Source organism: Fringilla coelebs, assembly GCF_963513975.1.
Source record: "Fringilla coelebs genome assembly, chromosome: 3".
Lineage (NCBI taxonomy): Eukaryota > Metazoa > Chordata > Aves > Passeriformes > Fringillidae > Fringilla > Fringilla coelebs.
This window is the reverse complement of record NC_140030.1, coordinates 51,821,078-51,848,339: the sequence shown is the minus strand read 5'-3', so window position 1 is coordinate 51,848,339 and position 27,262 is coordinate 51,821,078. Positions and strand designations below refer to the sequence as shown.

Below are 27,262 nucleotides of genomic sequence, written 5' to 3'. Positions count from 1 at the left end.
GGTGACTGGCACATAGAGAGTTAATCATCTGCAGGATTTTTATTTAATTAGAAAATTATTTATCCACTAACAGGAGTTGATATCTATTGCACCTCTGGAAACGCATAACTCAAGCAGGTTCTGATGTCCCTGGGCAAACAGGGGCCTGGGAATAGCAGAAAAACCCTATGTTCAAAAAAACCCAAACCAACACAAAACACAGGAGATACAAACTCTTGGCAAAACTCCTCTTCGACCTGCAGCTGTATTGCACACAGAAATGTCCAGGATAAAAAATGCTTGAAAATGGCTTTTAATTCACTGTGCCTAGGTACTGAGTGTCAGCTCTCAAAGTATGAAAGTGCCAAAATCCAGATGGACCTCCTGACACTTTGACTGGGTTTATTTACAAGGTAAATACTTTGGCAATGTGTCTAGGGGAGGTTCAGTCTAGCCTATGTCTAAGAACATGTGGTACATAATGTTCCATATCAAGCAGAAGAGTAAGCTTTTAAAAGGAAAGGAAGATGAGATTTCCCCTTGGTTGTGAAGGTCAGCCTGAGCAGATAGTTTAAAACATCCCCAAAAGGGTTCACATCACTGAAGATATTTGATACTTAGTTTTGCTCCATGTTTTTTTCCTCAAGTACTTGGCATGAAAACATTTATTTGTCTTGGTCTTTTCACATCAGACTTTTGCTCAAAATTTTCTTTCTCTCCATCTGTTTTTGGCAACATGCTTGACTATGGTCATATCTGGAAAAAAACAAACCAATAAATGCAGATTTCTTTTGAAACATTTAATAAGTCTAAGATGTGAAGAAAATTTAAAATGTATTACTAGAAATTTGGAGCTGGGTTTGAAATTTGAAGTTCAGGAGCAATTTTGCTCTCTGTCTAGGTATTTCTGTGTAATATATTTCTGAGTCTTGTTCTTTCAACATAAAAACTTGGTTTCAAATAATTTTTTCAAAGTCAGTGAATTTTTTCAGAAAATTCCTGTTCGCAAGGGAAGTCATGGGAACAGAAGTCGCCTGGCTTTGCAAGGACATTTTTGACCTAACACCAAATACTTTGGTATATTTGAACAGCTCTCAACCAGTATTTGACAGGGGAAATTCACACAGTGTCAGAGCCAGTCCCCATCTCTAATAATCATTTGGCAACTTTCTATGTTCTGTCCGTGGTCAAGCTTGGATAGAGATTGTCCTGAAGAAAAAGATTGTTATAGTGTACTTTTTGTCATTGTTTCTTAAAACTGGTCAGCTACAGATATTCCTTTTTCAGTGTCATAGAACTTGTCTGTGAAACAGCTTCTGAGTAATTTTCTAGATGTGAAAGTAAAGCCACACAGGTGCTGATAAAACAATACTCATTAAGAATAGCAATAATCAAAGGAAAAGGAAAAGTGTGTTGTACAGAGCTGCTAAAGGTCATCCAAATGCAGTCTACCTTGACATGCTGCAATAAATACCCTCCCTGAACCTAGCTTATAGTAATATAATGTAATATAATGTAATATAATGTAATATAATGTAATATAATGTAATATAATGTAATATAATATAATATAATATAATATAATATAATATAATATAATATAATATAATGTAATGTAATGTAATGTAATGTAATGTAATGTAATGTAATGTAATGTAATGTAATGTAATATAATATAATATAATATAATATAATATAATATATTTTTATTATATAGTAATATAATTTAATTTTTACAGTAAAGCAGACAACACTGAAAACATGCAGATCTCTTAAGCTAGGGGGCTGCTTTAGTCTGATTTCCTGCCATAGACTGCCTACTTGGCCAGTTTACAAGAAGACTAAGTAGGGTGTTCTTGTTTTCTGGAAGTAGTTTTATAATCAGTTGGCCTTCTTGGATGTTAGAAAATGTTCATTATTCACACACCTCGACTGAAGCTACTTCAGCAGTTTTGCAGTACAATGACCAAGAGTGGTATCATCCATAGTAAAGCAGAATAGTCAGTGTCATAGATATTTTCTTTTGTACCTGCTGTGTTTCTATCATATAGGTTTGGAAGTGTCCTTTAATGAGCTCAGAGTGCCAAGGTGATGTGACCCCAGTGTGCTTGTCAGCTGTCCCCAGGCAGAGGCTGATTTGCATTCAGACCAGTCAGCCTACAGGGACAGAGCTCCTTATCTGTCCATCAGTAGTTCACATTAAATGTAGGACAGATCTACTGTGGAGTTCAACCTACTGTCTCCTACATATTAAATAAAAACTTGTTTAAAGGTACTATGTATGCAATTCTCTGAAAAATTCTCTGAAAAATGGTGCAAACTGATTTATGAGACAAACATATATGTGCCAAGATTTAACCTAGATCAGATGTGATACCAAGGTCTTGCTTTGTTTTGCATTTTGTGTGTGCTTCAGAATATCCAGAATATGCCTATATTTTTGCTATGCTGATTCAAAAAATCTTGCAATTGAGAGTTTTCTAAGGGTCCATAGTAAGTCATAGCTACGTCTTTGACTGATCAAGACTTCAAAAGCACCAGAATGTGTGTTCTTATTCATACTGGAAAATGCAATATTAATAGTGGGGCTGAATGAAAATCTCCTCTAGAAGTAACAGCATTCCTAAACAAAAATAAAGCATAAAAAGAGTCTGTTTCATGGGAAACCAGCTTCATATGCACATCTAAGTTCAGTTGGCAGACATCACTCTAATCCTATATTTGCTTCTGCACATGTCTCTGTTACTCACTAGATTCACTACCAATCACTCTCTCCTTGGCATTATACTTTCAACCTATATTTAGTTCTTATCAGTTGATTGCTGGGTGTTTCTGATAACAACATCCTCCCACGTGATCTGAGGATATCATTGGGTGCATCAGAGTTGAAGTTAAGTTTCCTTTCCTTGACCCAGCTGTGCTGCTGAGCATGCACTGGGCTACAAAACTCTTTTCTTAGGAATAGTTTGATTCTCAGTAGGACTGAAGTCTGAGAATCCATCAGTAACATGTTAGCAGACAACTCAAATATTGTCCTGCATTTTCTTGTTGAATGACTGTTATACTCAATGCCTCCAACACTTTCTTATATCAGTATCAGTCTCTCATCAATTTAGTTCATAATTTCATGTGAACTGTTGTCTCTGCTAATTCCCTTTTAATAATATCATCAAGACAACAGAAAAATGAGCTCATAAAGTATTTGTCCATTCCTACTTTGTTTATATGAACAACCAAACTTTTCACTAAGAAGCAGCAGTTTTCATTAGAATCTGACAAATAGTAAACCTCTGGCCTCTTCCTAAAAAAAATGCTCAAATAATTGCTTTACTTTGTTCCATCAGTTAGGGTTCTAAGTGAAATATGCATTCTCTGAGATCAAGGCATGTGGCTACATGCAGACATTTGTAGCAGCTTTCTCCCCTCTTCCTAGTATTGTCACTTTTTTCCTTATCCAGGCAACTATAGAGAAAAGAGAACTGGCATTTTATTTTGTCTAACATAGACTTGTGTATCTGAGGAATCTGGTGTGAGGGTGTAGCTGTTTCTACACTTCCCTCCCTCCCTTCCCACCACTGAACGTGAGAACTGATCCCAGGACAGTTCATTTACCATGTAACCCCTGTGAGCAGGAGCAGAATATTTATTACTAACTTGAGGAAAGAGCATTTTCTCATTGTGCCCAAGCATAATCAGAAGAAATTATGGGAAACTTGTGTGTGTCAGGTTTACATATCACTTGCAAGAGCCAAAGTAGTTTTAGATTTTTCATTTTCCATGTTGTTTGAGGAGCAAGGAGAAAGAAAGGACATCTTACAGAAGTATATTTCTGGTCCGGTTAGGCGGAAAAGGTTCCCACTAAAATGAAATTTTTAACATATAAACTAGGTCAGGAAAATATGTTTACTTTGTTGCATGAAGATTCGCATAAATTTTGCAGTTTCTGCATACTGTGAGTTTCATAGATTAGTTTAAAAGAAACTCCTAAACTGAATCAGGAGCGAAACTTTTGACTTTGGAACAACTTCTACTTGCCCTAAAAAAAAAATTTCAGATTTTCTGTTGCTTAGACTTCTAAAGAATAAATGTGATATTCTTTATAATTTCCAGATGGCAGTGTTTGTTTTTCAGATTGAACATGTATGCACATACACATAACTTGTTTTATTTTATTCTGTGTATTTTCATGAAGGCTGTGACTATCTCCAGTAAATATGACACCCAGATCCCTTGACTTTGTCCTCCTTAAAAGGAGCAACTGTGTAACTTCCAATACATTTGCCTGAAGCCACACTTTATGTGTATATAAGTATACATACACATATGTATGTGTAAGATATACATACATATATGTAAGATATTGGTGCATATGTCATCTTTAGCCTGCTTCCCAGAGTGAATATTTTGTGCATACAAGGGATGCAGAGGGTACCAACCACTTCTCTTTCCGGCCACTGGGCTGATGTTGTGGAAAATTGGTTTCAAATGGGATTATCTCACTTCTGCTACTCTTATATTTTGATTTCAGAAAGACAGCCCATGATTGAGGTATGCATTAATAGTAACAAGGGAGTAAGGCTTGGGGGAAGGAGGGCAGGTGGTAGGACCTGCAATGTAAAGTGGTGATGGACAGGCAATCATGCACATATAGTCAGTTATACAAACACCTATGTCTGAGTACAGTCCAAAATCTCAGGATCTCGCCACATAAAACAAGAAAAGATTCAGACATGAATTTTCCCCCATTTATCTCTCTCCCCACGCTCCGAAATGAAGACTTTATTATTTTATTGAATTTGAATAGGAATACAAGTGAAAAAAATCCTGACTTCCCAGGATTGATTAGCTCTGTGATTCAGGTATTCAGATGATCTATTTCACATCTTAAGCAAGTAGTAAAGCTGTCAAAACATAGGTGACCCAAAATAATTTAACTATTCATATAAAATGGAACTGCTTCAACAGAAGAGATATAATTAAGAAGAACAAGGCATTTGCCTTACTATCACACCTTCATCTTTTACTAACCACTGACATTTTATGGGCAGCTGTTTTGTTGATCCATGAATGTGACTCCTCGGACCATTTTGGTACTCATGAAGGAGCATTTTTGAAGAAATAAGGTTTTACATAAAATGTCTTTATCAGCCTTAGTAAGGAGGATCTACTGAAGAACAGGCTTGGGCTAGAAAAAGCCACCATTTTCAGATAGGTGGCAGGTATGAAATGTGTTAAGACTAGAGGGAAGAGGAAAAACCTGGTGGTGATTTTGCTGTCCAATGAACCTTTGCTTCTGCATCTTGTGCATTGGATAAATAGATCCTCCACACTTTGCCACAGAGCCAGGTGCTTATATCTCCCGGGGGGAAGATGAGAAGTGTAAATGCCAACTCATGTAGCAGAGACAAGGTGACTATAGGTTCCCTAGCAAGAGCTGTTTAAGATGGTTTCTGGTTTCGTGTGACGATGACATTTATGTAAAGGTATGCTGGCTTGAGGGCACTTTTCTGCTAATTTCATTTTCAACCTATTGACCACATACATACATAATTCTACAGCTGTAGAATTGCAAGTAGTGCAAGGAAAAGTTTGCTCAGGTTTTAAAATAATTATTCTTATTTGAATTGCTAGTATTTTACTTTAAATGCTTTTAAGAGTCTACTAGTTTTCAGTTTTATAAAATCTTTTTAAAAATTCAAGGATTTTTGAGCTACTTAAATATTTCCACGAATCAGTCCCAGAAAAACAAAAGTGGTCTCCTTAATATTTTTGCATATTGCCTTCATGTATCTAGACTATATAAAATATTATTATTAAAATTTTTAACAGTGTTCTGTAATACTTAGATGAACTTCACAGATATATGTGATAATTACAGCAAATCAGAAAAGGACCAAAAAAAAAAAAAAATCTAAGCCAATATTATTGGTTCAAATTGGTGTCTTAATTGGTTCTGAACTGCAACTAAGTGGAGAAAATCACCTAAATTTACCCTCCCCCTAGTCAGCGGTGAGCTTCATAGGACCCTCCCTAAGCCATATAAGGCCAGGAAGAATGTGCTAAGCACTGAGTGTGCTAAGAATAAAGTTGTACTGGGATGGATAAGGTTACTTTGAACTCTATATTTCATGTTTCCTGACATACCCCCCAAAGAACTGCAATTATGCTAGCAAGGCTGTAGGAGCGTTGAACAGTTCTTTCCCAGTTCTTTTGATTTTTGTTGCCTCTCCATGCATTCCTGTCCTGTTTAGAGCTGTGATTTTTTTGCATTTTATTTCTGGTGTGCATGGTTCTGAGAGTATTAGAAAAACGTGCTGAAGGTTCACTCTGAGGCATGGCTATTTTTGTTAGAAGCTGATACTTTAGACTGAGCTTTAAGTGTTGCTTCTGGAAGACCTTGGGAGGCCAGGTCTGCAGAGGTAACAGACATTTCAGGGAGCATAAAAGAAGAAGGAACACAATTAGAAAAAGCAGAGGACCTTCCTCCTTCTCATTCTGCAAGTCCTGCGAGAGTCAGCAAGCCAGAAGTACTATCTGAGCTGCCACAGTAAATCTTGACCTTTTAAACAGAGTATCTCTTACCATCATCATGGCCGAGATAACAGCAGAAGGTACAGTAACTCTTTTCAAATATAATTAACCAAAAATGATATGTTCTTTAACAGTATAAGTGAACTGGCCTGTCAAAATGATTTGTTGTTCTTAGCAAATAATGTTTTCACTCCAGGATCATGTAATTTTGTTTTCTGCATTCCTTTCTATTTTTCTTTCCTGTTTTTTCTTCTCTCTCTTACTTTTTCACTCTTGTAGCCTGAGTTTTTACCAGTTACTGAAGTAAGTTCTCTGCACACCTCTAAAAATAACCTTAGTTTCATTTGCAGAACACCATTATTTAGGCAGCTCCATTAGAGGGATACAAACAGGGAATGTCTGAAGTTCAGGGTTCTTGTCTCAAGCCTTTGCTCAGAAAAAAGCTTTGGTAGTCTCTTATAATCAGAGATTTACCAGAGTCAGAACAGCTTAATTTGTTTGCCCTGATTTTTCCATAGGGAGTACAGAGTATTTTTGAAGCGTACATGAAGTTACTGAAGGGTAAAAGGTAAAAAAACCCTCTGCTATCCTTATTTAGGTAGACTTCTAAGGGAGTCAGTGGAAATTGTGCTGAAATAAATATGCCAGATGTCAGCCTGCAGAAATGAAAGGCAATTGTATTAACCAATAAATAAATATTCTAAAATGTGAATGTTTCATGTACTTTAATATTTCCTGAACGTTCATATTCAAAGTACATTTTAGATGCATAAAAATATTTTATCAGCTGAAGTCAGAAGGGAGGATATATATAAAATGCAACCCTCTTTAATACTGAATATTTTAATTGAATTTTACTCTTTTTTTCCACTGTTTATCTGAATTTAATAATGACAAAAATTTAAAAAATGCTTTTAAACAGTCTTCTGAAAGCTACTTTATTCTGCTTCTCAAGATTAGGCTGTGTTTCAGTGCATGAAAGATGTCCTCATCTTCCATTTTTTATTGTTCATGCTTGTAAGAGGATCTGCATTAAGTGCTATTAGAGGGTGATCCTGTTCCTTCTTAAGGGCTGATGTTAGGATTGTGTCAAGTAGTGCAATCCACGCTTGATGTCTGGTTAGCCACATCAGGGAGGCAATGTGATTTTTTAATCAGCAGTTGGACTGATCTATAATTTACTTCTGGCTGCAAATACTGCCAAAACAGGTGGCTCAGCCTGACAGCCCTAACCCAAATACTAACACTGGTTTATTCAGATACTCTTTTCAAGGTTTGTTGGAAACATTGGTTATTTTCTAGCTCTTATGAGGCAAATCTGTGAAATAACCAAATTAGTGAGATTTTTGGTCCAAAATTAATTGCAAAAAATATAAGACTTTACAGCCAGTCTGACTTTTCAGTCATTTAGCTTGTTAAAGAGAGAAAATTGAAGACTCTAAAATGAAAAAAGAAGACCATGGAATGAAAGAAAATAGAGCCTGATTTTTTTTGTTTGTATAGTGTTTTTACAGCAGTGTTTTTACAGTTGTAACGGTGTGTGTCTTCTGTGGGGCTTTTTGTACGAAGCATAGACTTAGATGATAAGGGCATTAGCTCCCCAGTAAGCTGACCTTCCACATGACAGGGAAATAGACACTATAATTAGTTTAGTTTAGTTATGTTTGGCTTAGTTTTGTTTTGTTTTCATGTACTTGGAATGCACTTGTAGCGATTGACTGATTTTTAAACACTGTAGCCATAAGACGGAAATGTTATTTATGGCAAAAAGTAATAATTCAGCCTGGAGCTAATGTTTCACCGCAGGTTGTTTTCCTCTGGGGCTAGTACTGGCACTCACAACCTTCAAGTTTAGATATAAACTCCAGCAACATATAGTTTGGATAAACAAAAAGCTATCCAACTACTTGTTGCTTCACACAATTTATTTTGCTTTCCATTCCACATCCCAGCCCATGATTTGCTGGGCTCTTCATGACTTTGCTAGGACTATACCACTTGCTCCTTGCAATAGGTATTTATAACTTTTTTTTCCACTGTCAGTCACAGAGCCAGACTCCTGGGCTCCTTGCCTTTGGGGTACCATCCTGACACATCAGAGAGCAGGGCACAACAGGGATGTAGGCACTGCCATGGGCAGTGTGGTTTAGAGATTTGGCCCAGGCCTGGCAGGGTGTGCAGGTGCACGTCTCAGGGTTCTCCTTCTGACAGCCTGTGTCAGGACAACAATCTATTCAGAGATGAACAGAGGCAACAGGGAGCTCTCTCAGGTCAACAGCATGATAATGACAGTGAGATTAAATAACTTAAATATGTAGCCAATAAGCAATTACCCTGCCCTGTCTACTTGCACCAAAACCCACAAGTGCTACTTATTCTTTTACACAGCTACAAATTGTTAGTTGTGGAAATACAGGTGAAATGTACACTGTGAAAGACAAAATGAGATCCCTGAAGACAGCAATTCATAAATGTCCTTAGAAAGTTGGCAGGTCCTATGTCTCTAGCTGTCAAGTATTTAGGAGAAGATTCCAAAGGATTATCTTCAGCATTCTCATATTACATGTCATTGCCATCACAGAAATGTACTATTAAAAAGTGGAAGTCCTTAAAATTGTATTTAAAAAAACTACAAAGAGTCAGTACAGGGACTAAGTACTCTGTCTTTGCTATACTCTCAGGATCTAATATTATTATTACTATTAGTCATATTATTATTATTAGTCAATGAATAATAATTATTGCTCTTCTTATTATTACATTTAAGCCATTTCTGAGTATTCTTGTAGCAGCCAGGATCTTTTCTGGGGTCCACTTAAGACTTTGTCTAAAAAGCCATGGGTCTCAAACTATGCTACTCCACTGTGCCTGTGAACACAGGGACTGGACTGGACTCAGTGGCAGATGTAGTTGGAGCTGCCACCACTGAAACATGAACAGCAAAAGGCTGACACCTCTGAGAAATGGCTTCTGCCAATGTACAGCTTAATCTGTATGTGCTCAACAGCCCCAGCACCAGCCCTGTAGTTGGTCCTTTCTAGTCCAATCTCCTGCAGGTCACAGTGCAAGGTTGATGGGCATCCCCTGGCACTTCATCCTCCCACACAGGGAAGAATGAACAGAGACTCAGCTCTGCTTGCTGCAATGCTCCCGAGACTGTGCACTGATCTAATCCAGGAAGGTGAGGAGAGGAGAAAGACAAGGTTCCTGTGCCAGCTGTTTGTCTGCCACAACTTTTTTCCCCAATGGAGCAAGAGAGAAGCAGGAGTCAAATAGAAATGTGACAATGAGTCACAGTTTGGTCCTTATTTTGCTGCTGAGAGCTGTGCAACTACATATTTCCTCTGTCTGGGAGCAGGCTGCAAGGAGACAGGCTAGCCCCAAGGCTACATACAGCCTGTCAGTGACAAAATCAAAATTAGCTTCTGCATTTCAGCCCTTTTCTCAGGCTATTGGATAACTATGAAAAGTTTTAAGATGTAAACCATTTCAAAAGTCAAAAAGATGTGTATGCTTGAAGATTAGCAGACATGAAACTGCTAATGTATGAGAAATAACATCCAAGAGCCAGAGGGTAAAATCCCAATTATTTCAGGAGTGTGATGGTCAGAAGCTAACAGAGGTATTCAACTGGCAAAATGTTTAATGAAGGCACACTAGAAGCAAGAGGCAGATAGCTACTTCTCATGGTGATTCATGAGTTGCTGCTAGATGTGCCAGTTGTGCTGACTGCAAGAGGGGCCTAGATGAATAAATTGGATTAGATGCTTCATTTTGATGACTAAAGGCATAAGAGGTGTTTCTTACGCTCCTTTCTTACTGCTGTTTATGCTTGGAGCTAGGATGTTTATATAGAACCTATTTGCACCTAGCAAATTTTCAAAATGAAAAGGTGTCTTCTTTTTCTGCCTTTGAATGTTGATGAGGAAGAAGATAGTGTACCTGTTACAGCAGGGTAAGTGTCATCTTAGACAGCATGAGCTCTAACATCATTATAGCACAAGGATTTCACATTGCCAGGGCTTCATACCTTGTCAAAATTTCTGGCACTGCAGCTCCTCTATGCCCTGCCTGTCCCTGGTCCTTGCAGCACTCACCTGACTCCCCCAGATCCCACCCATCCACTCTTTTATACCACTTGTTCTTATTGGTACAGGTGTGGCCTGTTAAGATCAGGCCTGCTTCTAATCTCTAGTAATTGGTCCAGCTGCAACTCATTGGGGGATAAGATTACCTTCTGTACCACCCTCATTTACCCATGCTGCATCCTCCTACAGTAAGGAAAATGCAAAAATTTTAGCTATGATTTTTGAAGGAATCTGTCTGTTCTTGTTCAGAACAACCAAGTAAAATCAACAGCCTAATTGCACAAAGTAAAAAAAGAAAGTCAGAAAACCCAGGTTGGCCTGTGAAAAAATCTTAGTGGGGAACAGAAGCTCCAAATTCTTACCGAAATTCCTTAAAAATTATATTCCCCTGTGACTGTGGGCCTGTACAACCATGCTGCATTGGTTTCAGCCTTGGTGCTTTCTCATACACAGCCTGTTGAGGCAAGCATGAGGCCAGATTGGTTAGCTTGACTTCTAGGTTTAAGAATTTGTGGACAACTCTACTCAAAGCCAATACAGTATTTATGCACCTTCAGCTGGTACAAGGCTACACTTACACACCATTCATTACCTTAGGTAGCCCCTTAGAGAGTCAGGGGCTTTGCTCTGGACAGCAGGAAGACTAAAAACCTATAAAGGAGTCAGGGGCTTAGCTCTGGAGAGCAGGAAGACTGAAAACCTACAAACCAGAGGGCCAAGCTGATGCATCATGTTATTACATGACAGGCTAAAACTGTGCGTGTACAGTTAGCTCCTGTTGTGGGCAAACAGCTGGACTGTAGCCCTGAATATTTATTCACCTTTTTTTTTTTTTTCTGAAAGATCACAAAGAGCCTTGTGGTCTTAAGTATTTGGAGCATATTTTAATGTTACTTATATAACGGGAAATGTATTTAAAATCCTACGAGTGTTTTCAAGTTATTAGGAAAATCAGTTATTGCTGACCTAAAAATGAAATCTGTGCAACTGCTTACATTCTCAGAAGTCCCAACCTACAGTTTTGGAGACCTAAACATTGAAAAAAAATCTAGTCTAGAAATATTTTGAGTACTGTCACTCATTGCCTGCAATATAGATACTGAGTAAGAGGTACATTTATTCTCTTTTTACTTCTCAGTTCTGGAAAGCAGAAACTGTTCTACTTTAACACATTTCATAATATGAGTCTGGCTTCAGCTCAGGACATACTGAGGAGAGAGAAACAAAGCAGAGTTACCTCATTTGAAGCAGCTCATCCATTTACAGAAATGAAAAAGTTTTTCCTTTCTGGTGCTGACAGTCACTGGTTTCTTCTCTGTTTAAATGGACTGAACTAATGCAAACTACTAATTTTACCAGGTAAACCATATTGCAGTAGTAGAGGGTGAATTGCTTTAAATCCAAATGATTGAAAATACTTTTAGATCGTCAATTTTAGTCACGATTTAAATCAACAAACAAGAAACTGGGATTTCAAAATAGCAATTTCCAAGTTTTTTGCAAATGTCATCTATCATTCTTTTTCCCAAAAAAGACTAATATGGCAACCAAATACAGCCTTTCTCACTAAATTTGTGCCTTTTAGAGAGAAATATAACCTAAATATCTGTCTAATAAAAAAATACTATATTTTGAGAGTCATTTATCCAGATTCTTAGTTTTTTCATACTGGGATTTTTTTTGTTGTTGTTGCTTTTTAATGCTGGAGAATGGTAAATGGTGCATTTCTCTTTTGCTGGATAATAGTCTCGTTTTTACTTGTGGTTTCTGTCAAGCTTCATTAGGATGGAAATTTTAATTCAATTAAAATGGTACAAACCCAGCATTTCAAAATTGTTTATATGTGTATATTTACATACTTAGATAATAGAAATAGGTTAAATAGAAAAAGTCCATTTTAAATATAAGCTCTCTTGATAAGTTAAATGATTTATTAAACAAATATAGTGCTATTTCTAATTTAGGTTCTTGGCCACTGCATCCTATAGGAATACATAACTGAGAGAGCTCATTTTCTTTCATGTAATTTTTATTCAAAGGTTAAGGGAAAAAAAATCTACAAAAATCTACTTTTCTTTTTTAAAAATCCTCATTAGTCCTTGATATAAATAAGATAATAATTGAGTACAAATAGTAAAATAAATTGAAATTAGGAACAGATTCTTTGCATTTGCAAACAGGTTATACTCTCAAGAAAAGGCTGCCCTAACTTGACTGCATCTACTTAGCCAGTGATTTCCAACAGTTCAGTGATTTCTTTAACAACTGTAATGGCTTGATCATAGCTTCTTTTTTTGTTTGTTTGTTTATTTAAATAAGTGTGATTTCTATAAATAGTAATGGAAAATTGTAGTTTTGTGAAAGTATGGCCCTTAGCACAGGGTTTTCTTAAATTAATTTTTAATTTTAAAGGACATTTTTTTAAGTTACATTTATAGAAAACTTTAGTTTATTATTCAAAAAACATCAGCAATTATGTTCCCTGCCTTTATCCCCCCACTGCAGCCTCATTTTAGTGGGTCTTGAAAAGGAGAATTGTTGAGCAGTAATACTGAAATATCTTCAGAGAAGTGTAAAAGAGGAACACAGTTTTTGCTGATTTGAAAGCAAACCAAAGGTATGGTCAAAGAGAAGTTGCAGAGACAGGCAGGCTTCATGTCCTTTCTGCTTTACATTGATCAGACTGGTCATACAGTGCATGAAGCAGATAAGCAAGAAGATATGAAGTCACTGCATATCAACATTTAGCTTAAGGCTATGGACAACCAGGGGTGCTTATTATCCATATGATCCCACTATCATGTTATCTTGTCAACTTTAAGCATTTTTAAAAAATATTTAATGTTTTAGTCACATCCCTGTAGCTTTATATAGTATGTCATGCTTCAGTGCATTGGAACAAGCCATTGAGACTTTAGATTCCTGAGTGGGAGTGTGTTTAAGCTCTGTGTGGTCAAAAGGGACCAGAAGGATTTAGCTTCTGGTTTTTTTTCCTAATATGTGCCTACAGCACAGTTGATTTATGCAAGAAAGTCTATTTTGGGAATTGTGAAGCAAGTACATGGCTACCAAATCTTTGACTAATGGTAGAAATAGTGACACCAATAGGTAGCAGAAATAGCAGAGGACATTGCTGATAGATGTTGTATTGTCCCATGTTCTGTCCTTTTCTTCATAACCTCTGATACTTTTTTTGTCCCCCTCCTCTAAATGCAAAACATAATGAGACGAAATCATAAAGCGCACTGTAACAGGCAGCTACTTATTACTCTTTAGTCTCATTATATTTTGAGTAAAAGAGATGAGCTAACAAAACAGCTCATGCTATGCAGAGCAGGCAAAAGAGTAAAAAAAACCACAGGAGGTACCTATTTTTTTTTTATCCCAAATAGTCCATATGCTAAAACTTACCTATGTTACACTTTCACTCAAATCAGTTCAGTTGCTCAAAATCGTAGTCAGTGCTGAGCTTTATCCTTACAAATCAGAACGAAAAAGCTGTGCCTTTAAGTCTTGAATAAGCCTCACTTGAGTCCAGGGGCAGATTTGACCTTCTTTTATAATAAGTCTGAGAGCACAGTATGATCTTGTATCTGGTCTAGAACTTCTGCTTGGTGCCATGCAAAGGCATTTACCATAAGAAAGGAAACTATTAAATGCCAGGCACAGAAAAACTTTCTCACTGGAGAAGTCTCCTCTTTCTATCTTCAAAGATAGTTTTAAAAAATCCTTTACAAATATGTAATGAGTAAAGACCTGCTACTCCCTCTACGTGCTTATGTTCTCACAACTTCAAAAGTATCTCTGTACCTTTGCCTGGAGTCAAATTGTCAAAGGCACAATGAATCTAAGCCTTTGTAGCCTCCTTTGGTATGTAAATGAAGTCAATTTTTTCCTATATTCCATTATGTAGGTTTAAGTTGTGGCTCTCTGTGCATGTCAGGAAGGCTAAATCTTGCTGCAGTCTTTGCTGAGAGGCTGTTCACAATTGACACAATTACCATAAATATAGTTTTCTGGTAACTGTTTTACTGTTTCTAGAGGCATAATTTAATACATCTATTCAAATGTTAAGGTCCTTATTTTGCATTGACCTTTTTCTCCTGTAGCACGTAGGACCTTAATTGTGATTTCAGACCTATCCATGCAACTCTTACTGAAGTCAGCTGTATTGGTACATGAACACTTCTGGTGTAGGACATACCTTAACACCCCAAAGAGGTGATAAGCCATGTATATGGTACAGTTCATGTTATATACATTGAATAGTTTATAATCCCAACATTTTAACTGTAACTACAACATTAAAAATTAGTATAATTTCAATGGCTTTTTCTAAGGAAAACATTAGAACTCTTTTTTCCTGGAAGTTTTTGCATCACCGTTCATGATAGGAGTAGAAAATGTGAGCATTTTACAGGAAGGCAACCAAAGTTAGACTGACCCTTTTATGTATTTACTGTTGATTTGGTTTGTTGGGGTTTTTTGGCTTTTTTTGCTTTTTTTTACCATGAGTGTTAGCATAACAGTATTATAGCAAAAGATCTGTGATAGATGTTGAATGTGAACCCTGCCTGTCTGGGCCAGCTCCATGACTAGATAGCTGCCTGCATCCTATGAGTTGGAGCAGAACAACTGCTGCTTTACCCTAAATTTATCACACACTTTATTAAGTCCATGAAGATGTGATTTTGCAGTAGAAAGTGCATTCTGAGAATACAATTTTTTTTGCTGATTCAAAAATGGAAAGGCACAAAAACCTTTTCTTTTTGTTTTTAATCAGTAAATATGCTTGATAAAATTTTAACTTTAGTAAGAGGCACAACAACTTAAAAATAAATACAAGCATTTTTTTTCCCAGAAAAAAAACAAAACTGCCCTATTATCAGATGCTCAAGCAGAATTAATCCATGTGAGATATTTATCCTAAAATGCATCTCTTGCTCTAACATTGTGATTTTGCATTGATTACATAGAAGCCATGTGAAATGCTCTGGAGAATGTAACACTCTACTCTGCTGTTAGCAAACCAGATGAAATGATGAATTTCCAGATGAGTAGAAGTGAAAATTCTTACAGCTTACTCTCTCCCAGCTTACTCTCTCCCTTTCTTCCCCTTCCAGACATAAGTGGAGTGTGTCCCTCTCTCAGAGACACAGCTCCATGCCTATTCCTTTCATTTATCACAAGGGAGATATCCATAGATTTTGTAATACAACTTGATTGTATTTTGCCTGCAAGTTCCTATCGAACCAGAAGTATCCAGGGATGTGTTCTTTTCTTTATACAGAGCTCATGTAAGAACAATCACAAGGGAAATTTTGCTAGGTCACTGTTATTCTGGAAAAAAAGGAACTTTGGAAATTATGTGGAAAACAGCTACAGATATGTGAGAACACAATTTTGGGAAATCTTGGCAAGGTTAGCTACAAATATTGATGAGGTTTCAGCATACATTTAAAATTAAAATTAAATGTGAATAAAAGTGTGCCTATGCAGATATTAGTGTATTGGGAAGGGGAATCAGCAAGTTTGCCAGAGTTAATGAATTAAGATAATTTTAACTATACAGAGAAAACAGTGATGTGAACTAGGATTTTTTCTTAAATACTAATTAGTATAAAATTCCTTTTCAGCATATATTTGCCATTGTTTAATTCATCAATCAAGATAGAAAATGCATTTCATACTGTGAATGCTAAGGATAGTTTCATAAAAGGGAAAGTTAGTCAGTTGTAAAACTTTTACAACAGTGTTGCTATCCACTCTTCAGTATGTCATTCTAAGTATAGATCAGAAATAATGCCACATCTGTGGAGGCTGTCAGGGCTGTAAAGTGGCACTGGATCTCTAATACTTTTTCTCCTGTGATTGTGCTTAGGGCTACATTGGTCTAATGATTTTACTTCATGCAGCTGGAAACAGTCTTTACACTAGAATCCTAAAATAATTTAAAGATTCTTTGATTTCCTATATATTTTATAGAATTCAATATTTTTTGTAATTATTTTAAGCTTCAGTGTGCTACTAAAGTGAATATTAAACTCTACAACTGTCCAAAAGCACCATCCCTTGCCTAGAGAAAAGGAGGTTCTGGGGAGACCTCATCTCTCTCTTCCTGAAAAGAGGTTATAGTGAGATGGGGTTCATCCTCTTCTCCCAGGCAACAAGTGACAGGACAAGAGGAGATAGCCTCTAGCTGCACCAGGGGAGGTAGAAGCTGGACTTCAGGAGAATTTCTTGATGGAATGGATTGTAATACATTGAAATGGACTGCCCAGGGAGGTGGTGGAGTCTATTCCTGGAGGTGTTCAAGAAACAACTGGACATGGCAACCAGTGCCATGGTCTAGTTGCCAAAGTGGTGATCAAAGTTGGAACTCAGTAATCTCAGAGATCTCAACCCTAAATTATTCTGTGATTCTGTGATTAAATTCTGGAGAACATTTTTAGTGCTCACTTGAGCTGATCTGATATCTAAATTGTGCATTACATTTTCTGCTAGATGACTGGGTTTTTACATGAGTAACACAAAGAAGAAGAAAAGTGATTAATGTACTCTTTATTCTTCTGGAGATGGCTGCATCTGGTAGGCTTCAGGACCTATGAGATTCCTCACTACTCCCTGCCAGAGCCATTTGCAGTGGGATGCCTCTCCTTTCAGTGCTGGATGGCTGTGGTTGTCCCATGTCCCCAGGTGCAAGGAAGCAGGAAGCTGAGTGGTGCTCTCCTCAGGCACACACCTCTCCAACCCACCTTCATGCCTCACTTTCCCCAACTTCAGTACTCCCATTAATCATCCTGTCTATTAAATCTTATTTCTGCTACCTCAAATCAGTGCTGCTTCAAGCAGAACAGGCAGCACAGTGCTTCTTAGTTCTTGTAGATACTGTGTTTTTGAGTTTATTCTCAAATATCAGAAAACTTTATATTCTAAAATAGTTTTTCAGCATAGCAGAAATTTGTCTTAGATATTGCAAACCTTACATAAAATTTTAAGTAACCCTCTCCATTGTTCTCTCTATGGTATTGAGACACTCAGAGCTGTGAATGCAGAATATTTATTTGAAAATATCATGAAGTTGTAATCATTGATTCCTTGTATCTGCAGACTCTGCCACTTTCCCCTCTGTCCTTTCATCAACCTGTTTACATATTCTTGGCATTTCTCAAATGTGAATACAATTTTAACTTCCAGATGCTCCATCTTCCCCTGAAAATGCCCAGGTAGGCAGATATGTATTACATCTTCTTTTGAGAACAGATGTACGTTGGTTTCATTGGAGCAATTCCAGTGTTGGTCTTGTCCCACTGGAGGAAGCAGCTGTTCTTCAGGTGAAACTATTTAACTAAGAGAAAAAAAGTACCTTATAACATGTGTCTGTTTTCTAGCCCAGAAATCTAATTTTTAGCCAATTCCACATCTCCCCGCTTTTCTATGTTTATGCAAATTAGCAGGAAGGAAGACCTTTCCTCTTGTCCTGTACAATGTCTGCAAAAAAGTTCTGCAGAAGTCTGAATTCTGGGTCTTGTGGGCACACAGGACATAAAAATAGTTATGATTAATGTTAGGTCCCTGTGTTAAAGATTAGAAAGAAATAGCGAAATAAAAGCTTGCCAGTCCTTAAAAAATTCTTTGGATTTTCTTCCCACCCTGACTACTCATTTTCTCAGTTGTCTGGTGAGCAGCTTGTAGTTTGCTTTGTAATATGGAAATCAATCTCTGATCTGAAAAAAAACCCAACCAAGCAACAAACCCAAAAAACACCAATAGGTTTTCTTCTTTTGCACAATAGTAGGTGTCAAAACAAAAAAAATATATAAAGTGTGCTAAAAAATTGAGTGTTTACAAAAGCATGTGAAGTCCTGGTTGTGCACGATCTCTTCTCTTTTCTCTTCTCTTCTCTTCTCTTCTCTTCTCTTGCAAGCAATACCAAAGCCCCTTCTCTTTTAGGGTATACTTTAATTAAGTAAATATAAAATAAGCATGAGCTACATTAACACACTTTAAATCAGAATATGCTGTGTATTCTGCAGACAGAGAAATGAAGGTGCAGACTGTGTGTTCTTCACTGAAGAGCTGCACCTGGTCTTAAAGTTTAGGTTGTAGAAGCATATTGTAAAATTCAGAAACTTCAGGTTTTGTTGAAAGCATATTTTAATATAATAGCTGTCTCAGTAGTTTCCTCACTAAAACAATTTTCTTTTTTTCACTTGTCTCTAACGAATATTCAAGTGAGACCCACGTTCCCATAGACTGAACTGGTTCAAGTTAGTGGAAATGAAAACTCAGCTAATATATTCAGCTTTCACAGAATGCATACTCTATACTCCAATTCTTGAAGATAACATTCAAAGCTATTTTCCTATCTTGCTCCTATTTTTATTCCGCTTTTGGTGTTTACTGTAAACTCTTTTACATTTGCCAACTCGTTGAATATTTTCAGTCAATGCCTTTGAAATAGCCTTTGTTGCTATTACTAATAACAAAACTCTTGTTGTCTTTAAGGTTTTTGTAGAGAATAATTTTACTTTGCCTAATTATATAAGTCTTCAAAAAGTAGATGCACTTACATATGCCTTTAATGAATGTTGTCTGCATGAAATTTGCTAAAACTCTGAATTTGGTTTTGGAAAAGATTCACCTGTTTTCAGCCACAGTCAGGACTATCTATGTTGGCTTTCAATCTTTCTACTTCTTTCATGCCTTTCATTATTTTAATTGAAAGAATCAAGGTTTCCTGCCACATTAAATATAGAAATATTACCTTTTATTCCCACAATGATTGAATCGTTTTGAATAAAACTAGAACTGTAGTGGTGTCTCATTAGCTGAAAAAGAAAAGTGTTCTATGTGAAAAAGCACATATTTTGAGTCTTTTATTAACATTTAGTAGCTTTCTGATTTACTTTTGGTTGAAGAAACAAAATAACTTTTGTTTTAGCTTTACAACTTACTTAAATGCCAGGGCCATGAAGAGGGAAGATAAGGAAATAGTAAATTATTTTATTTTTCAGTGATTTTATAACCAGAATTGAATGAAGACTTTTTTTTGGACATAGATATTAATAATGTGAACTTCCAAACATACAGGCTATTAATTTTATGTGGATCTCTTGTACAAATATCATTTTACTGGCTTGTTTGCCTCTGAATTTATAATCAGAATTTATTCTGTTTAAAAGTTACCTGTGAAAATATCCACTATATGAATCTGCAAATTCTTCAGCAGTCTATTTCTTTTTAATCTATACTTCTTTCTGAAAATAGTAGCTCTTGACTAAAGGTGATGTGAATTGAAGGATCAGTTTGGACAGAAATATAGAAATGATACGAATCATGCCAATATTTCTCCATGACAAATAGATCTTACACTTTTTTTATACATGCAGACTTGTTATCAACATTTTCAATACTTGATCATGGGAATGGTGACTTTAACAAGCGCTTGATGTCGAATGGTCTGCTATGTTCACTTGTTTAGTGGTTTACTAGGGAATAGCACCCTCTGAAGAGTAAATACCAAAGAGACTTCTTGTGTTGTAGTGCTCCAGGTCTGAACATTTGCAAATGGAGTGAAGACCACCTAACCTATGCATGCCTATTTGTGGTCAGGCAAAATGTTACAGCTCTCTCTTATAACACATGTCTCATGGATGTCCCTTAAAAACTAATACTGCTCCTGCCCTGACCAGCAAGATGAATAAAAAGAAACTGTTGATCTGGACTGTTGTTCAGGTTTGGCTGTACGTGAGGCTGATATCTTATTGTCACAGTTTCCAATGATGTAAGAACCATAAAAACACTTTAGCTTTTCTCCACTTACCTGTTGGAAGTTCCCTGCCTGGTCAGGTCCTGAGAGTGCACAGGATGCTGCGTAGTATGTAAATAAAGTTCTTTAAGATCATCCTATAGAGTTTATTCCACACTTCCTACAAAGCACTTGGCCTAAAGTCTAAATAAAGCTGTATCTTAAACAAACAAAAAACCCCAAACCAAACAAAAAACCAAACAAACCAACCAACCAAAAAACAAACAAACAAACCAAACCCACCATAACAAAAAAAAGACCACCACAAACCAAACCCAGAAAAATAATTGGTACAATGTCTTCAGGCCCTCCTTAATTTCATATTGTGAATGTTACTCATTGCTACTCATTCAATTATATTAGATACATCTGTGTTTTCTTGTCATCCACAGTAAGAGCATTATGCATCTATCAAAGCATTATGAATGTATTGTAGCTCTGGGGGTGTGGATTGTGTTAGTGAGAGAAAGATTATCAGTTACATGACCATAAGAATATAGTAAATGTAAGATGTAAGGCTGAAATATTGACTGTAAAGTAAGTGTTAATTTTCAATAGATGTGAAAGTATGCATTTTTTATTTATTAGCAGTTACATTATTAGAGCTGAAGCTGCACTATATTGATATAATAGAAAAGGAAATTAATAAAGAAATGTTAGGTGATGAATAGGCCTTTGACTAGAATATAACAGCCAGCAAAATCTTGCAAACATGTAGGCAGAATAACTAAGTCACTCAAAAGCTTTATTAAAAATTTAGAAAGGACCATCAACTTCTGCTGCAAAGAACATCTCTATGTCTTTTTATTATACTGGAAAATTTATGAGTTGAAACTGCTTTACTAATACTAAAGAAATATCAGACAATTGCTTGAAAGTTTACTGAAATTAGAAAGTAGCAGCGGCTTAGGTATTCTTAAAATCCAAGCAGGAAATGTTCGAGGAACTTTGTACATATGCTGAATGTGTAGAAAAATCTTTAAAAAAACCTGAAGAAGGCAACTATACTCATGGGAAACCTGTGTTATGTTTAATGTAGAGGAGCAGAAAGCCAAAAGTTAGGACATTCCCATTGCTTCTTTTTTTCAGAATGAAAATAATATGGCTTTGCAAGGAATGTGAACTGGAGGGGAGATAATTAGAAGACTAGGGGCAACTAAATCCAGATTTGAAAATCTATAAAAATACACAAAATACAATTCCACAATTTGAATATGACATGAGACTATATAAAGACTTAATGAATAAGAGAACATTGTGCTTATATGGACATGTTTGAGCATAATTAGAAAACTTGTGAATGCAGGACATGTTGTTTAGGACACAATACCAGCTACCATCTCTATTTCATACATATGAAAAAAAAGGAATTTTCTGTCAGAGGGAAACCATTGGGACAAAATTAGGACAAACATGCATAAATATCCTTTCCATGACTGAACTTCAGGCGTAGGTATGCAACTTTGTTCTTGTCTTCACCAGCAGTCAGAGAGCAAAGCACAAAATAAGGAAGGTCAAGGCAAGATGCCAGGAACATTATAGAGGTCCTGCAAGTGTCTGATGTTCGCACAAGGCGCTCAGGCTGGGTGGAAACTTTGCAGCACCTGCTGTTACTGTGGGCTAGGAATACTGGAGCTATATGGATCTGCTCTACAGAGAATGTGGGGAGGTGTTACAGCTCGTGAAGCATGGCTGAATGTTTTTGTGATGACTTTGTGCATGTTTACAGCAGATGCTAAAGATTAGTTGGTTTAGAATCCATGGGAGGTAATAAGGAAACTCTCATTCCAACCAGGTCAAAATTTTTCCTTGATGTAGCTCACTTTCAGTTCCAGTTAGCAATAATAACATTGAGGGGCCTCCTCAAGATGGTGGATTTTTTTTAAACTTGAAATAAAAATCTTTTGAACTGCACTGAGGCAAAGCTTTAACATTATGAAAGCTTTCAGGACTGATCATGTCATTAAAACAAGTGGAAAGTTTTTCTTCTCATATCCTTGAGTTCTGAGGACTGCTCTGCTGAAGTCTTCTTACATGTTAATTAGTCTTCCACTGCCAAATTCGGCTGAACCCTATGTCTAACATTATAAATCAGACACAGGAATTGAGAGAGCTATGAACTTCTGAAAAATTCACATTCCAAAAACATAAGGAAATGGATTCCCCATCCATACGTAGGGCAGAAACTTGTCCAGAAAGAGGAACTCAGACATTACAACACTTTTTTTTTCCTTTTATGCCAATGTTGACTGGAAAAGTGCAATGAGAGTCAATTAAAATGATTGATAAATTTGCATTCTATGCTGTTGAAGATTCTAGAGCACAAGCCTTATGAGGAGCATCTGAGGGAACTGGGGGTTATTTAGCCTGGAGAAAAGGAGGCTCAGGGGAGACCTTATCACTCTTTAAAACCACCTGAAAGGAGGCTGTAGCCAGGTGGGCTTTGGCCTCTTCTCCCAAGTAACAAGCAATGGGATGAGAGGAAATGGCCTTAAGATTTGCCAGAAGAGATTTAGGTTGGATATTAGGAAAAAAATTCTTCATGGAAAAAGAGGTTAAGCACTAGGACAGGTTGCCCAGGGAAGTTCACCATTCCTGGAGAACTTTAAAAGATGTGGCACTGTGGAACACAGTCTAGTGATGGCCCTGGCAGTCCTCAGACTTTATGGCTTGGTTCTGGATAATCTTAAAGAACTTTTCCAACATAAAGGATTCTCTGATTCTGTGCTCTGACCAAGAATGTGTAGTTTGAATTTTTTTCTAGAATTTGGAACCTTATACTAAGATAATTTTACAAATATGTCTCTCAGTAGACAATATTTTTTACTTAGCTTAAGCTTATAATTTTACTAGCTTAAGTTTATAATTAATGTATTCTTCCTGGTTTGGGTTATGTGTTTAGAAGCTTAATGCAAGTAGTGTAAAGAAATATTTTAGACATAGTCTATATGGATAGATTTTTAAACTAACTCATCTTCTACTTTAGGAATCTTTTCATTGAGAAAATATTTTAAAATTATCTGTCACTGAATAAGGACTGTTAATAAGGTTTAAAGGAATGTTAGCCTACAAGTAAAACTTTCATGTGAATGTTTTTCAAAATTAAGATGGCCTTTCTCTGAGACACTTAACAACTAAACCATCCAAATTTTCTTCCTCTCCTGAGGCCTAAATCCTATACTAAAATCATCCTCCTTGATTATATCTTTTATATGCATAAATTTTTTACATTTTCAAAGACATAGAGAAAAAGCTATTTTTTTTTAATTTTATAATTCAGCAAATTTATACTGAAAAATTTGATATATTCACAACATTAGGAATTTGTTCTGTAGTACTAGTCACAAGTTTTTGCTTAGTGAAAAAATCTAATTTTTTCCATTTCTTTATATGAAGATTAATAATACTGAATGTTATGGCATATATGCTTGAAAAAAAAATTGAGGATTTGTATCTACTCTTTCAGATGTAAAAATGAGTTAGCGTCTTTTTTAAGAAACAGGAAAACCTTGAGTAATAATGAGTTGATAACTCTGCCAATTCTTTCTTTGTAAATCACAAAAGTTTTATAAAACCATTATCATACACCAGAAAAGACTAAGCAAAGAGAATATCCATGCCCTATAATATACACCAAAAAAAAAGTACTTTAATAAACTTACATTTCTTTATATGTTCCATGCATATTCCCATGACTATCATACAACTTAGATGGCATTTCATGTTAGAGTTGAAATAGAAATTGGAATTTCACTCATAGTTTGGAAATGAAACAAATAGCCTTTTTAGCAGCACACATCAAAGTGTTCCTTTTCAAGTACTCATTTTTGAAAGAAAATTTTTTAACAGACACCCAAAAGCTGAATTTGCATTCCATAGTTTCTTTTACCAAGTAATAGTGGAGAGGGGTTGAACTATACTTGTGCATAGATTTTAATCCAGCCTTTCCTTTTATTTCAATTTTATTTTAAATTCCACATGAATATCTCACTTCTAATGGGGAATATTTCTAGGAATTATTGTAAATATTGGCTTAATTTCTGGAGCCAGATAATGTAGCCAGCTAATGACTTCTTGCATTTATCACTAAGTTAGAGACCCAAATTCCATATTTATGTGATCTTAATTACAAAATCTTGAGGTCTTGTCTACTCTGCAGAGGTCTGAAGAGGTGTGATAGGAAAATTCTAATGGTAAATCTCTATCCCTTTATAATAAATGACTTTGGGACCCGATATCCAGGTCACAGACACATAAGTCCCTAAACCAGCATTTAGGTTATTCATTATGTTTCTAAGGCACTCTCTTGCTTTTTTTCTTTTTTGAATATTAGCAATATTATATATTCTCTGGACTTAGGTGTGGGTACAAGACAGATTCATAAATAGACTCATTTATTGTTAATTTACTTGTGGCTGATTTTTAACTCAGATGTTGCCAACAATTTCTAAAACCTAATCATGACCGCGTTCTGCAGAGACGTGTTGATTGATTTGGGCTGGCAAGAGGAAGGATGAAGAGAATGAATACAGTTGCTGAAGGAATTTTATTTTTAACTCAGGTAGCCTTCAAAGAATCCTAAATTTTCTTGGTTTTTTTCAGTGTGTACATGAGGTTCCACAAAAACATCTGCATAGGGAGAAAAAGAGAAAAAAAAAAGGTGCCCAGGGCTCTGTACCTGTACATGGATATTATGTAGTGATTTTTCTCACTAAACTTACATTGAGAAGCTTTTCACACATTCCAAAACTTGTTCAGAGTACAATCCTGAGTAAAATGGATTAAAGTATGGATATATTATGGTAGCTGGTCCAGGAATGGGTCTCAACAGTCTCAAAAATATCCCATTTTTCCAGATTACTTGATTTGAAATAAAGTTTTCTTCTAAGATGTTATCATCCGGCATAAGATTCTATTAAATAAATCTTTGTAAAATAGTGTAAGGATTTCTCAGCTCTTGAAGATTTCAGAATACATGTCAGATGACAGGTGTGTTGTGAATATGAACCCTCAACAAAGATCAACTGTTCTCACTGTGGCAGCATATCCTACATGTCTCAGCTGCCCTTAGAGATCATGCCTTTTTCCAAACAAAGATTAGAGATGAACAATATTATTAATTTAGTCTATCAAGGTTAAACTTCCACTTTAAATTACAATTTTAGGAATTGTTATTGCAAAAATAAAATGATGAAACACACCATTAATTTTTTACCTAAATGCTGAGTTCTATTTGTCTGTGTCAGTTTAAGATCCCTCTGGTGTCTTCAAATTGAAAGAATACCAAAACCAGAAGAAAATTGAAAAAAATAAATCAACCAAAACCCAAAGCCTTCAGATGAACCATTTCTATGATTGCCACTGCTTCCTAGAACTCTTTTCTTACACTGAATATAAAGAACATATGAGAAATAATTTTGGGTTTATATTTTAAGATATAAAATAGGATAGGAATAGGATAAGAAAATAACTTTAAAATCAAGTTTCAGAAAACCTAATTTCCCTAGTATTTTAGGTGCCTATGTAATTGGCTTGCCTTTAGCTATTCTGTAAGTGTACAGATGGAGTACTCTTGCATTTATTTGAGAATACCTCCCTGACAGAAGATAAACCTTGGTTCATCTGTTTACTATAGCCAACTACTGTCTCTTGGGAAATTGGTTATACTATTTTGTAAGCAACATACATTTTCTTCAGCAGCTTGCTTTCAGTTTTCTGTCTTACTGACAGGATGACTTATAATGTAGTTGCAAATTGCCGTTTACAGGTGAGATCTAACAATGATGGCTAACTTGCCACAAGCAGTTATCTTAGTTTTCTCCTTCTGTCAGAGGAGAATTTTTTGCTCCAATTATTAACAAAGTTTTCTCTCTCTCTCTCTCTCTCTCTCTCTCTCTGTATAAATATATATATATATGTGCTATACAACTTACCATTGCCATTTCTGTTGTTTGCCAAAAATACCTTTATCTTCCGTCTCTGGTAAATGACCTGCAACCAAGTTTCCTCAGTATATACATTCAAACTGTGCATGTGGTGAACTCCATATTTGAGTGCTGTAGTGACTGGGTAGCTCCACATGGAAGACTTGTCAGACTTGCACCATTACTTGCAGAGAGTATAGTAAATTATTGTTAGAACTACTTTTGTTTTCAGAATCTGTAAATGCCAGTACATTAAGACATGTAAAATTGGTCCAACTTTCACAGTCATGTTAGCTTGAAATAAAAGAAATCAAGCAAATGATCATATTAAATGTTCCTCAATACACTTATTTGAGAGAAAATAGTAGTTCCATCAGAGGAAGAACAGATCTGAAATTGTCTTTAAAGAGTTTCTTTATACTGGTAGACTTGTCCAGAATGAAGATAAGTGTGTGGAACCTGCTATTTACTCTAGTAAGTTTCATTATTTTTTAGGACTGTCATCACTTAACAGATGAGAACAGATTAATTTTTTTTCAACAATAAAAAATAAGTCAATGGTTTTTTCCTAATCCCTGCTGAACATTTCAAGGATGTGTAAAGTTGAGTTTCCAAAATCTAATAACAAGGGGACTGCACACAGTGCTGTTGCTTCAGAAGGTCTACTGCTATTTAGAGATAAATGGCAATCGTTTTTCTCCAACTTTCATTTTGACATTTTAAAAGATAAGGTGTACCTCTCAGCTTATATCAGCTCAGAAGTGTGTCTAAATATCCCTTTGGCATCTCTTTCTAAAATGTCAGATTGCTAAGATGAACAGGAGGGTAAAACTTTTTACTGTTTCAGAGCACCAATTTATTTCCAAAGAAAGGAAGGTGTTTCTACCAATCAATAAAAAAATTCAGATGTGGAACCAAACAAATAATGG

General features: G+C 36.0%; 1 protein-coding gene across 12 annotated transcripts in view; it reads left to right on the top strand.

The window, feature by feature from the left end:
• Positions 1 to 27,262, top strand: part of TRDN (triadin) — a 224,831-nt gene that overhangs the window by 967 nt on the left and 196,602 nt on the right. For 11 of the 12 annotated variants that reach the window (XM_084203676.1, XM_084203675.1, XM_084203683.1 and 8 more), the window contains exon 1: positions 6,158 to 6,590. The exons of the other annotated variant lie outside the window; for it this stretch is intronic. In XM_084203676.1, the coding sequence (XP_084059802.1) occupies positions 6,569 to 6,590 (22 nt within the window). In that variant the 5' untranslated portion in view covers positions 6,158 to 6,568. Of the gene's footprint in view, positions 1 to 6,157; positions 6,591 to 27,262 lie in introns of those variants that run through there. 12 annotated transcript variants of the gene reach the window in all.